General features: G+C 41.3%; 1 protein-coding gene across 2 annotated transcripts in view; it reads left to right on the forward strand.

Moving 5' to 3' along the window:
- The first annotated feature begins 280 nt into the window (after positions 1-280).
- SEPTIN7 (septin 7) overlaps positions 281-14,816 on the forward strand; it is an 81,663-nt gene continuing 67,127 nt past the window's right edge. For both annotated transcript variants that reach the window (XM_073678237.1, XM_073678238.1), the window contains exon 1: positions 281-352. In XM_073678237.1, coding sequence (XP_073534338.1) covers positions 296-352 — 57 coding nt within the window. In that variant the 5' untranslated portion in view covers positions 281-295. The remainder of the gene's footprint in view (positions 353-14,816) is intronic.

The raw sequence follows: 14,816 nt of genomic DNA on the forward strand, positions 1-14,816 counted from the left end.
AAGGGCTAGTATCCTTGTGTCCTGGTGTTGACTTAATAGGTGGAAAAGGCTATTCTACATGTGTTCAAGAATGTGCTGAATAGGTTAAATGTATAATGTACTATATAAACTAGTATATTAGTTTTGAAGAAACAATGGTAGCAATTTTTTTCTTACATATTCATATTTGCGTTGTGATTTACATGAGATGTTTGTCACATAGACATTTAACTGACTTTTTATCTTTCTCTCCTTTCCCCCCTTTGTGCCTCGTGCTCCTCCGACGTTCTGTTGGAATGGTTGATTTACCATTTGGATGTCCTTTACGCTTGGAATCCATGAATGCTGGAAATATATTATTTACAAAGTAGCTGTAAGTAGCCCTCATATGTCTAATTTAAGGTTGTTCTCCTCCTTTTAGTGTACTTTTTTAAATGATTACTTGTTACTAGTTTATTGTGCCTTTTTTTTTTTTATTTATAAATATTATTTTAGTTTTTAAACTGATTGCAATGTATAAAGAGGCTATGTTCCCAAATCGGCATGAAAATTCCTTATTTCAGCTGCTGAAATCTGAGACTGACCCTTTTGTTTATGCTGGGAATATGCTGCAGATGCAAACACAGATTAGCCCCATATTTATTGAATTGGGCTGCTCCTCAGCTTTTCTGTGCACCATGAGACCTCATTTATACGTACGGTATTCACATGTGTGTTCTATCTGTGGTTTTCACGGATAGAACACGCACTCATTATAGTCTATGGGGCTATTCACGTGTCTGTTTTTTGCGGATCATGTCCTCGTTCAAAAATCATGGAGCCATGTCCGATTTTTACTGTTGAAAAGTAACAATAGAAGTCTACGGGTCGGTAAAAAACACATGCAGCACATGGATGGCATGCGTGTGCTGTCCGTGATTAACATTGCAAAGTATTGGAGAATCTTTGTTTAAAACACTGACAGTAAAAACTGACCAAACACTGATTAAACTGATCCAAAACCCTATAGTACCATTTTTTTTTTTTGGACCTGAACAAACGCCGATGTCTGAATGAGGCATAAGGCCTAATTCACTCAGTGTCTCTTAACAGACAGCAAACTGATAGAACACGAATGGCCATAGTGTGCTGCTTGTTACATCAAAGACCCATTCATTGATATTTGAGTTAGGTTTGTGAATCAGACAACAAACAGACATGTATCAGGTTTTTTTTTTGTGGACCATTACATGCATTTTCTCTCTGATTACTAAACGGTAGGATGTACCCAACCAGACACCCTTGGTTCCCCTGAGAGCAAATAGCCTCATACAGAGGCGGACTCCCATTTGTCGTGATCTTTTGACAATTGTATCTGTCCCTCCACTGATATACTGACCAATTACTCTATTGTAACAATGCCGACATGGACAGGAGGGATGTTAATAAAGCTTTCTATACAATTCTGATAATTGTTAGAACAAATCACATTCAACAGGATCTACTGACAATGTAACATATGGACTGTGGCATATCTAGACTCCGAAGGGCCCTGGTGCAAAATTTGGACCTGGGCCCCCACCTCCATGTTGGTCAGATGTATGGGCCCTTGTGGTGTTCTAGATAATGTCCCCCGTCCTGGCTTCTTTTAATAATCTCCCCCATCCTGGGACCCATCCTATAACCTTTTCTCTGGGCCCCTTCCTGGCATAATGCCACCTTCCTGGGCTCCTTCCGTTTTTCAGCACATTTTAAAAAGAAACAAATGATTGTACTTGCCTTCACCCGCTCCCACGCTGTGCGGTGTCCTCTTCTGTAGCTGGCAGCTGACTTCAGCGTGACTGTGCGGGCAGCGTATGGCGTGACTGTCATGTGCCATGTGTAACTGACAAGCCGATGTCTGCTGCCGGCCTCTGATAGGCTGGTAGCATGTATTGCAACACAGGGACCTGCCAGGTCCCTGCGCCGCAGTACACTTCACCTGAATGTGCATCCGAAGACGCACATCCAGGTGAAATTGGCGTCGACAAGTCCCCACTCCTGCACGGGAATGGTTTATGTCACATCCTCTGCCACTGCTATCGTTACACCCCAGTGTGTGCGGTTTCTTTAAAAAACTCAAAAACTCTCAGGTTGTGCTTCAAAAACTCTGCAACAATTCTCCCTGGGTACATACCCTTAAATAAAGCCTCTACTCTGATGAGCATGATTACTACCATAAGCACGGGGGTAAGCTGCTTGAAATCCAACAGGATTTTGTTCCCCTAAACTGGTGTTAAAAAAAAAAAAAAAAAAAAAAAAAAAAGAATATAGAAGACACATTCCATTTAGATTGCTTTAATAAGGTACTGGTTGCCTTTCTTGAAATAATAAAATGATGGGTTTTTTTGATCTGTGACTACTGACAAAGGGATGGACAGGGGAGAGGAGTATTGCTGTTACTGCCATGGACATGAGAGGAGGAGTAGCTGTGGATGTTAGTGCCTACAGTGGGGGTTGCATTGTTAGGGTACAGTAACACGTAATGGGGTGAAGTACTCCACCAGTACTGGGTTAAGCTTCAAGCTTTATTTTACACATGGTAAAATGGCAGTAAAGAACACAATACATGGTGCAGCAATGAGTCACATTGTTACTGTACTATAGCAAAGCCAATACCGCCAGTGTGAATGTTCCCTTACTACTTCAGGGGGGAACTATTAGAAGGTAGGAGGCACTGGTGTAATAACCAATAAGTCTATTCCTACTAATGGGTAATGGAGAGTAAGGCAATGCCAGGACTAAATAACCTATTCTTACATTTCACAGAATACACCATTTAACTGTACAGAGACTGGGAGGGTGGGGGGTTGCTGTATTCGTACAAGACAGTAGTAAGAGCCGCACTTAAAAACGTTAGAACGCTGTAAGGTTGACGAAATTGGACAAGCATCTTATTATGGTATTGTATTTCCACGTGGAGGTTTTTTTTTTTTTTTTGAGTAGGGATTAAACGAAAGCTCTCTGAATCTGATTAGTATTTTATTTATTAATCTTATCCATATTTTCAGATTGTAGATCTTTTAAAATTAAATTTTACTTGCTTATGTATGGGGGATTGGAGCATCATATCTGAATTTCTGTTAGCAGCATTTAGAGATGCTTTCCAGTAGCCACATGGACCACAGGACACAATAGTCTGGAGATGTTACGGACTACTGTAGGAGTGTCCTAGACATGCTCTATGAACTGTGCAGAGGTCATTGGCGGGGAAGGAGAGGTGCGCTGTGTCCTTCACCTCTGTCAATGATGATTCCGTGTCATCAAAATATAGATGATACTTTGGAATCTTTTGTGAAATTAACATTACTTTTTAGGGCTTACATGAACAATATATTTTTTTATGTATTTTCTACATGCATGTTTTGACACAGTAAAAGATGCATTGTTTTTAAAGTACCAGAAAGTTACATTTCTAAAATCCCATTCACATGGTTAATTTTTTTTTTCCTTTCTTGTTTGTGACCTGTGGTGTGTTTTTAAAAAAAAAAAATATGCAGCATGATCGTTGTCAGTGCTTTTACTATAGTTGTTCCCCATTGCATTCACAATAGATAAGCGGCCATAAGATCACCCCAACAAAACACATTATTTCCACTGCAGATTTCTGACCATAGTCTGCTTTTTCATGCAGAAAAAAAGCTACATGTGAACTGTAATAGTCATCTCTACAGAATAGTGTTAGCCTATTAAGCCACTAAGCCTATTAGACTAACACTCATAGTGAAAGAGAGATGGATATATATTTTTACAGATTTTTTTTTTTTTGTAACAGATATTGAAATTAAAAAGCAATGGCTCTTGGAAAAAAAAGGGTTGGGGGAGTATGAATGAGCAAAAAAAAGAAAAATGGCTGTGGCAGGAAGGGGTTAAACAGTAGTTTTTCTTGAAGACATTACTTTCATAATTGCGGCATTCTATGGAAGGTCTTTTTACAATCTGATTGCTGTTACAGTACAGAAACCCTGTTTGTTATAATACCCTGCAGTTTATTATGGGAATTATTCAAAATGGGCTTTTTATGTCAGTCCCAAACCTTTGTTTGTCTTATTTATATGTATGAGTATTTCTGGCATTTTCAGGCTACGGTCACACATTGCGTTTTTGCTGTGTTTTTTTTTTTTTTTTTTTTTTTTAATTCTCGCAGGCAAAACCTGCTCTCTTGGCAGTAAAGAAGCTGCTTAAAAAAGCAGGTTTTGCTGTGTTTTTCATGCTGATACAGTTTAATGCCTGTTGTTCCTGCACCAAAAATGCACCAAAAGCTGATGCCTGCGTTTCTGCTGCTTTTTTGCACGTTACCCGTTGCTTTCTAAGGGTATGTGCACACGGTGTGGATTTGCTGCGGTTTTGATGCTGCCTTTTCATGCAGCGTCAAAACCTCAGAGTCCAGATGTTACAGCATAGTGGATGGATTTCTAGAAATCCCATGTCTACTATGCGTTTTTGTGCACCTGCGGATCACCCGTGGACACTGACATGAGGTAAACACACACAAAAACACTACATGATGATCAATAGTTTGTTTAAAAAGAACAAAACTATTCTCTAGTTTCAACATGAAGACATGAAAAACGCATACGTCAAAACCGCATGTAAAAACCACACCAAAAACCGCAAGTAACCTAATTTGCATATTAGGTGCAGAAATTCTGCAGCGTCAAAACCACAGCAAATCCGCACCGTGTGCACATACCCTAAGGGTGCAAAAACGCTGAAAGAAGTGACATGCCTCAGTTTTCAACAATGCAGCAGTTTTCCGATTTAGTTAGAAAAAAGTGTGTGTGACATTTCTGAAATTTTGCAGCTTTTGCTGGTACTGTAAAACGCAGCTTTAAATTTGCAGCAAAAAGCGCAATATGTCAACATGGCCTTAGAGCAGTTTATTCATTCTAAGAACTGTAAAAGGACTTGGGGACATTGATATTTTTTCTGTTTGTACATGAAGAATGAGAGTATTTCTAGCCATTATATGAAATATATGACTCGTATCCTGCATTTTTCTCAGTTTTTCCCTCAACATGCTCTTTCATGTGTCTGAGCTAGTTGGTAAATGCTATGATGTTTCCTATACATAGCGCACATGTACTTAAAGACGTTGTCCACTACTTGGACAACTCCTTCTCATACCCCATGCTTGGCCCTGTTAAAATAAAAAACTTGTACTCTCCTCCCGTTCTGGTCCCGGGGCTCCTGTGCAGTTGTTGTGACACGTGAGCCTGATGCACAGTCAGCTCTGGTGTCACTGTCCCTGCTTCCTGTCGAATTGAATGTAGCACATTTTCAGAGACTGCAACATGGAGGAAAGTGCACCACAGCATTAAGGGCATTAAACTGCAGTAAGCTGTGTGGCTGTGAATCCAGCTCTGAAGTCAGCTAAAACAATTAATAGAAGCTGCAGCACTCCCTGCCTGTCATGACTTGCTGAGTGCTCCTCACTCAACCAACCCTTCCCCTTTCCATAGAGTTTAATAGGAGCTGTAATCTGATACTACAGTGAGCTGGAAGTCAACCTTTCTTTGACAAAGGCTGCAAAACAAGTTTGAGTTGTTTTTCAAAGGGAATAATGAGTTAAAGAGAGGGAAATTGGTTCGTAAGTAGTAAAAAAAAAAAAAAAGCATATTTCTCTAAGATTTATCAAAAATTGTCATATTTAATAATTTATACAAAGTTTGTGGAAACAATACTGACCCTTTAAGGCCCAAATACATAAGAAAAAAGTTAGCCAAACAAGCAATAATTGAGCATGTTGAATTTTAATGACCTAACATTTTTTTCTCTTAAGACATAAGATACTGTTAGTTGTCTGACTGTGGCTTGGCCGGATTCACACATCCATATCTTGTGGTCGGAGTACGAACCGTGATGCACAAACTGTGCATCATGGTTCGTACCCCGACCATGACATATGGATGTGTGAATCCGGCCAAGCCAGTCAGACACCATGAGGTTGTGGCGTTCCGGTTGGAAACCTATGAACTAAATGCATGGCCATAATGGCGCTGTGATGCTGATTAATCTGATACCTGATGTGAAGGAATCCACTCAGTGGCTGCTGAATACTCACCTTATGACATTTTCATAAGATGGTTTCTTGTGTGCTTTGGGGCGGGACATGGGGGGGGCGGTGCGAGCAGGGTCTTCTTCTGGTTCTCCGGCCCCCCCCCTAACCTCCTCCTTTGCTTCATGTACAGGTCACTGATTATTCAGTGACCTGCCTCCTTTTTAAAATTCCGCACCACCACCATTGTGTGAGCGGCGCGTGCGCAGTGTGAGTCCCTGTCCTATGTGCAAGATTTCACTAAAATGGCGCCAGAGGTGGCGCATGCGCAGATCGAGATTTCGGCTCAGTGAAAAATTCCTGCTGACAGGTTCTCTTTAATTGCAGGGAGGGTGGTTAGTTAAAAAGTAGTTGATCCCTGCATCCGCTCCTGTTAGCTCAGGCTGAATGGATATAAAATAGAGCATTGCAAAGCATGGGCTACGGTAAGTATCCTTGATTAATACTGTAGCTGGCAGTGAAGTGCCCTCACTCTGATCTTCCCTGGTACCACATGCCTCCCCCATCCTTCAGCGCTTGTGGGCTCTATTCCCCTAGCAACTCCTAGATGTGGCCCAGCTTCAAGTAAGAAAATGCATCCTGGCCTTAAGCAATAGTAGGAATGTCCATATACCAATAATCCACTTTTTTTCGGCAGGGAATACTATAAAATAGGATGTTTGAGCTTTAGCCTTCACCAGGTTTGATAATCTATTTAACCTGAGACATTGCATTTTTTAATTATTCCCTGCTTGAATAAAGGATATTACAGTAGCGCTGACTTCCTACTATTTTTTTTCTAAACTATTGTATGGCTGATCTGTGTAATGGAGTTCTGCAATCCCATCCCCCTGCCTTTATCATGTGCCTTCTGCTTCCAGTTCTTTCTGTTGGCATTATGTTGCATCCGCACATGACAGCTGCTGTTCTCACGTGACCACACCTTATTGCTGAAGGCCGGGATGATGCAGATGAGGTGAGCATAGTGGGTTTTGTTTTATTGGAGCTTTAACTGCCCTAAGGCTGTGTGCCCACGATGCAGTTTTTAAGCGTTTCCGCAGCGGCAGAAACGCTTATAAAACACATGGTAGAAGGCCTGCCATGTTCCCCAATGATAATCCGCATGTGCTGTGCACACGCTGCGGAAATTTCCGCTGCGAGTTATCATTGCGGAAAAAAACACAGCACTACCAATTATTTTGCGGAAGCGCTGCTTTTTCGCCGCCATTGACTTTCATTGGAACTCATGGAATCCGCATCACTGCATCTGTACATGCTTAATCCATGCGTTTAAATGTGTGGATGGTACCCCGGTGTGGAGGACAGGAGACTCTCCTCCGGACCCGGGTACCATAGAACCTGTGAAAAAAAGAATAAAATAAAAAATAAATACTATATTTACCTTCTGATGGCCCACGGTGCGCTCGTCCTCCCATGCCGGCAGATTGCGGTGGACTGAAGGACCTGCGCTGACGTCAGTCATGTGACGGTAGGTCCTTCAGTGTAGTGTACCACTAGCTGCCGGCAGCCAGGACGGAACGAAGCAAGACTGCGGGGGCCATCTGAAGGTAAGTATAGATTTATTTTTTTACCATTCTTTAAGGTCACAGTATAGAAATCCATGCCGGTTGCATGGATTTATATAGTGTGACCAAGTTGTCAAGCACTTTCCAAGTGATGCTAAAATCGCTTGGAAAGCGCTTGTCAACCCCATGCGGAAATGCATGTGAAGAACGCTTCACATCCGCATGTCCCTGGCAGGGAAAACGCATGTACAATCCGCATGTACAATCCGCATGCTTTTTTTCTGCCAGGAAGATGCAGAAACGCTCAGGAAAAAATCCGGAGCATTTCTGCATCGTGGGCACATAGCCTAAAGGTGGGTTTCTATTACTGGACTTGGCAGCTTTAAATGACCACCAATTGGGGATTGTTTAATAGTCTATTTTCAGAGGCAGACCACACTTAAAAATACGTAGTGAACTATCTAATCGTTCAGCGCTCATAGGCCGCCATTGTTCTCTGGAGCCCGAGTCCTGTTTACAAAGCACTGTTTAAATGCACTGCCGAGAACGATGTTTTCTTTTGTGAAAACCCAGAGATCAGTTCACCCGATGAACGAGTGTTTAGACTGCAAAATTATCATGAAATGAGTGTACCGAGGAGCGTTCATAAGTTTTCAGTGTAAATGCAATTTTAGATTAATAAAAAAAATAGAAAATGGAGATTTTTGAGCAAAAAATGGCTATAATTTAAAAAAAATAAAAAATTTGAGATCTTATTTTTAGGCAAAATCTGCCAGTCCTAGCTAGATGCAGCTATGCTAGATGATCTAATAACAAATGTCATTAAAGGTTCTAAATAATTTAGCATTGATTGAAGTATTATTGATCTGAGAAAGGTGGAACTTGATGGTCTTGTGCTTTATGCAACCTAAGTGTCTATGTAACCCCTTGACTACCAAAGGAAGCTGTTCTAACACCCATAAAACCATATCAAGTTATTATGTATTTGTGTGGTTATCCAAACATGTGAAATTATACCGGAGTTAACACAAATAGAAACCCATCTATTAGTTTCCAAAAGATAGCACCTGGACCAGCAGCGGACCACTGGCCTCAGGGCAAATGATTGAACTTTCATTGATGCTGTTCGGGATATGGACATCTACCCTGCCATAGCAGCTGTTTGGTTGTCCCTCTAGCAGCTAACCAGTCAGGTAAGCACAAGTGTACATCTAAGGCTGGTATCACATGTTCAACATTCACGGACTAGCCATGCATTTGCTGACCCTAATTCAACAGCCTCATGGCATATATTTAGTCTGTTGAGGTTGGGCCAGGAGACCCACAGAAGGTCTGGACATTGTGGCTCGTACTCGTTCCGTGAATGTTGGACCTGTGAAACCAGCCTAACCAGAATGTTAAATTACCCAGCGGTGCCCAGAATATAAAAATTAACTAGTGGTGTATAACAAACCAATGGCAAAGCCGTGTAACTATAGATAGAGCATCCTCAAACAATGCTGGTATATAAAGCCATTTTCATTTTAAAATCTAGTTTAACAGGACTGTGATCTATGACCAAGTCTATTCATAATGTCATATTACTGGACATGTGACAAATGTAGGAAATCTTTAGAGAACTTAACAAAAGAAGGTGAAAATGTTCCAAGTTAGACAAACCCTTCTATATGTATGCCTACACTCCATGGTCAGAAAGCCTGCACCACAAACAGAAAAGACCAAGCAAAAGGCAAAAATTGGTGGTCAGCTGCTTTATAAATATTGTATCCATGCTTGGGTTATTTCCACTTTTTCATGCTAGAAATCTCATTTGTAAGTTGCGCATATATGTGTGTGTGTGTGTATATATATATATATATATATATATATATATATATATATATATATATATATATATATATATATATATATATATATATATATATATATATATTTTATATTATATTTTAGAGTCATTCTGGAACTAATAATGTCATGATTTCTGTTTAGAAGATGTTAATACATTTTATGGTGGGCATTATGTGTTGGGGCTTTACTATTATGAAGAATTGTAAAATATAGAGATGTACCATAAGTTTGCAGGAGAGCTCCGCTTCAGGGACTGTCCAAAGAACGGCCATTGGGCCCAACACTGACTGTTGATAAAGAAAAACATGGCATCCAGATTGCACATCTGGGATATATCGCTTTCCTTATAGATAATTTCATTATTTACTGTTCCATTTTTATTGTGCTCAGCACCAAACACGTCTCGTTGTAGTTTAGTGGACTGAACAGCCTAATCTGATATATTCTAGTTGCCGGATATTTCAAACAATTTTTGGAGGACTAATTACAGCTAAAATAGTCTCAATTGTGACAGTGACACAGTTTTCAGTTGTGCTATAAAATTAGCTGTAGTTTCTATTTACAATGGCGGCTACAGCCTTCTGTAAGCGATGTGACTTCAGTTATTGTCCAAGGAATTCTGACGCGTAATGATTAGCTAAAAGAATAAGCTTTGTTTCACTGCCATTGCTATCTGTAGAGAGCAGTAAACACTCCAGTTCATTAATTTGACCTGTGCCGTATTAACATTACAGAGACTATCACACTCCTGTGAACTTTAGGCGTTAGTACATTGCAGTGGTGCTGCAGTCACAATAGCTGTGCCAACTTCATCTCTTAAGCCTCCATCTCAAATAGCGAGATCGCTGCTGAGTCACAGTTTTGGTGACGCAACAGCGACCTCACCAGCGATGTCACTATGTATGACACTTTGCAGCGATCAGGCCCCTGCTGTGAGATCGCTGCAAAATGTCCTGGACCATTTTTTGGTCATTGCTCTCCCGCTGGTCAGCACAAAATCGCTGTGTGTGACCAGCAGGACCAGCGATCAGGCTGGTAACCATGATAAAGAGCGGGTTACTAGGGGCACACGCGCACTTAGTAACCCGCTGTTTATCATGGTTACCACTCTGCTACGGTGAGCGGTAACCTCCCGCTCACCGTAGCAGAGTGGTAACTTTGATAAACAGCGGGTTACTAGGTGCGCGTGTGCCCCTAGTAACCCGCTGTTTATCATGGTTACCAGCCTGCTCCTGCTTCAGCAGGCTGGTAACCAGGAGCAGGACATCGTGGAAAGATTCTTTCCACGATGTCGCTGCTCCCCTGATCGTTGGTGAGCCTGCCTGTTTGACAGCTCACCAGCGATCACATAGCGACGCAGCAACGATCCCTGACAGGTCGTATCGTTGTCGGGATCGCTGTAGCGTTGCTAAGTGTGACGGGGCCTTAAGTTACCAGCTATATTATACAGCAGACACCCTACTATTGCTTTATGAGACAGAGATAACTCTTATCCTATGTATTTAACCCTCAGTGATTAGAAAAAGGGGTGGGTGCTCCCTCTGTTGCACTCACAATGGTAATACACTGCTGACTTGCCTGAACTTTCTCTTAAGACAGTGGTTGCTCCAGGCAAGCTAGCACTGTCAGTCTCAAGTTAGGGGAGATGGACATGAAAAACCGAAGGGTGGAACAGTGTCCTTCACTTTTTGGCTACACCAAAGGTTCACAGCACATATTTGATTTTACTTCAGTTTCCGAAGAACTGAGGCAGGGATTTAAAACAGTAGAACAGAACTTGCAAAGAAAGGTAAAAGCCGTCAATAGCACAATGGCAGGTAAAGGGTTTATCCAGTACTTAGTTTTTAGGCCCATAGTATAAAAAAAATCCCAGGCAGGTAGTTGACAACCTTTCCTGACGTCGATTCAGTTGCTCAACGTCAACACAGCAGATCTCCTTGGCTGCTCTGTCGACGGGGCATGACTGCCGAGTTTATGCCGCTTGACAGTCGGCTCAGTTAGACAGTGGGGAGCTGGCTGTCAACCAGATTGATGTCAACAGAACAGAAGCCGCTGCTCTGTGGAAGTGACGGCTGCAAAAGCCGCTGAATCGTCAGCTGGATCAGTCTGTGACCGCTGAACTGGCAGAGATAAGTGATGGGCACAACAGGCAGGTAGGTAGCAACTACCTGCCTGTTCATTTTTAGGCCCATAGTTGAAAAAATAAAATAAAATAAAAGTCCTGGATAAACCCTTTAAAACAAGCGTATAAATCTTATTTACATGGCCATATGTAGTAGGCTTAACTTTTGACATTAAGTGAGGCTTAACACCACTTGTCATATTTAAAGGGAACCTGTCACCAGAGAAAAGCACTATTAACCTGCAGATATGGGGTTAATCTACAGGTTACTAGTGTTATTAACCTGCCTGACGGGGAGAATAAAGTTAGTCCCCCCCCTCCCCCCACCCCCCGGCGGCATTCTGCTAAGTACGGGCGCCGGGCAGGTTAATAACTCTTAATCTGCAGATTAACCCCATATCTGCAGTATAATAGCAGTTTTTCTGGTGGCAGGTTCCCTTTGTCTTCTGACCTACAGTACGTTGCTTTAAAGAACTGAAAAAAAGCTGTATCAAAGTGAAAAAATATAAAATGTGATGTTCAAAAATTCATGTGCTCCCTAAATTTGGCATTTTCTTAACTGTAATGGCATCACAGGTGTCTACAAACTGTTTTCCTGTTTAAAGGATTAAAAGTAGTTACTGTGTTGTTTGGCATCATGGCGTGTACCACACTGAACATTGAGCAAAGAAAGCTAAGGAGCTCGTTGTCTCAGGAGATTAGAAAAAAAAATTCTAGACAAACATATTAAAGGTATAGGATATGAGACTATCTCCAAACAGCTTGATGTTCCTGTTACTACAGTTGCACAAATTAAAAAGTTTAAGGTCCATGGGACTGTAGCTAACCTCCCTGGACTTGGCCAAAAGAGGAAAGTTGATGACAAATTGAAGAGACTGATAATACAAATGGTAACCGAAGAGTCCAGAACAACTTACAAAGAGCTTAGAGGTGAACTGCAAGGTCGAGGTACATTAGTGTCAGATCGCAACATTCAGTGTACTTCATGGAAGACTATCAAGGAGGAAACCACAGCTGAAAGCAAATCATATAAAAGTGAAGCTGGAATTTGCCAAAATGTATATTGACAAGCCACAAAGCTTCTTGGAGAATGTCCTTTGGATAGATGAGACAAAACTCGAGTTGTTTGGCAAGTCACATCAGCTCTATGTTTAAAGACACAAAAATGAAGCATACAAAGAAAACATACCTACTGTGAGACATGGAGGAAGCTCAGTTGTGTTTTGGGACTACTTTGTCGCATCTGGCACAGTGTGTCTTGAGTCTATGGAGGCTAAAATGAAATTTCAAGACTATCAACTGCATATGTAGTGAACTGGTGCTGCTCAGTGTCAGAAAGCTTAAAAGGCATCTGTCACCCCATTGCAGCGTTTTTAGCTAATATGGGCATACAAGTTGTATAAAGCTGAAACTCATCATACTTGTATGCCTCCTTGATGATGCCTTGTTCAGTAAAAATCCTCTCTCTCTTTGTTTTGATCTTCCAGGCTATGGGGCATATGCTGCCCGGGGAAGATGAGACTGCCTCCTCTCTCATTATACTAGATTTCTCCCCCTTCCCTGCTTGCCTTTTGATGTTAGGTGTGTGGCTGGAAATCCCACACATTCTGCCTGCCGTCTCTCTCTTTAAATGCCCACTATAGAGCATCAATGGGCATATTTGACTGCTGCTCCATTCATCCCCTATAAGACTGCTTTGGCTTTCTGGCAGCCCCATAGAGAACAAATGAAACAGAGGTCAGGCGTCCGATCTGCCTCTCCATTTTGTACTGAGCTTAAAAATTCCTCTTCAGTTATAGAAATTGCCCATTCTGCGGATCGTGTCCCTGTGATGAGACTCCCACTGATCAGCATGTTATCACCTATCTTGAATTACAGAGGTGCAGGCTTTTCAGTGAGTATTAACAAAGATTCTTCTCTGGGGTACTTTACTTTTTACCCTCTGACATTGCCCAGTCATAAGAATACAGTGTTGTAAAGGAGAAATATCAAACTGTGGCTTGGAAGGCCAGAAGAGGCTTTTTTTAGTGTCTTGTAAGACTAGATCTGACTCACTTGACCACATCTAAAACTCCTCACTCCGGTCAGGTCACTTCCTGTTATTGGTGTCGGGAGAGGAAGAGCGCTCCGTGTGTGAGCATTGAAGATGGTCATGAGAGTAGCGTTTGTCAGATACAACTTTTTGGAGCTGTCCCAGATATTCACCATATATCTAAAGTGTATAGGGGCTTTAGTGACTTTGATGTTTAGGATATTTTTAGTTTTCATTCTTTGCCATTTGTTTTTGTAATTGGAGCAAAACTGCAATATTTTTATAAAACCAATATGTCATCTTTGCACACATTAAGAAATTGCCAAAGAAACTTTGACCAAAGCTGTGATAAAGTTTGCAACCCAACTCTTGTAAGTACACTCTTAAGGAAAAGGAGAGATTTGTAGCAAATTGGTTTAGCTTTGGAGGGAAAGGCCGAACACTGGTACTAGCATCAAAATGCACTGTGAACCAGGTCTATGTGATGTGAGCCAAAAAAAATAATATATAAAATTGTTTATACATTCTTATCTTTTTTTTTTTTTGTCAAAGTAGAAATCAAATACTTATTTTGTATGCGGGAGTGACATACCCAGCTATTACTTTTATATATACTTCCAATTGGAATGAACATTATATCCTGTGTTCTGTGGCTTCTTCATTTTGCCCCCATCGATGAATAATGGATAGCCTATACTATCAATGTTTAATTGCTAAAGAGCCTATATTAAAGGGGTTTCTCTGGGCAGCAGTCACAATGTGACTGCAGATTGCTGAACTGTGGCAGTGTGCATTGCACACACTGTCAGGATTCCTCTTTGTTCCTAGCACAAGTGGGCAGTCACGTGACCGCAGCTATGTGATTTGCAGACTTGTGCTCAAGTGCTGACTATGTTCTCATCCGCTTCTCTCGATAAAACATTGAGAGAAACGGATGAAAATGTAGAATGCATGTGACTACAACTATGCAATTCACATACTTGTGTGACTGCTGGTACTACAGGGGAATTGTGACTGTGTGCACATTGCAAACGGTTTTGATTCAGCAAATTGTAGTCATATGGAGTGACTGCACAAATTTGTCTCGAGCCCTGAAAAATCCTTTTAAATGAACATGTTACAGCTATGGACCCATCTCTTGACAGCGGATTGGATGGGTGTAAGTTGATTAGAGATTGAGACCTACAGATGACTTCAGGCAGGGATTGTATGTAGAACACCTTATATCTGATTATAGCTGTCATACAGGAAATG

Source organism: Phyllobates terribilis, unplaced genomic scaffold, assembly GCF_046119375.1.
Source record: "Phyllobates terribilis strain yellow unplaced genomic scaffold, ASM4611937v1 Scaffold_4__5_contigs__length_816908805, whole genome shotgun sequence".
Classification (NCBI taxonomy): domain Eukaryota; kingdom Metazoa; phylum Chordata; class Amphibia; order Anura; family Dendrobatidae; genus Phyllobates; species Phyllobates terribilis.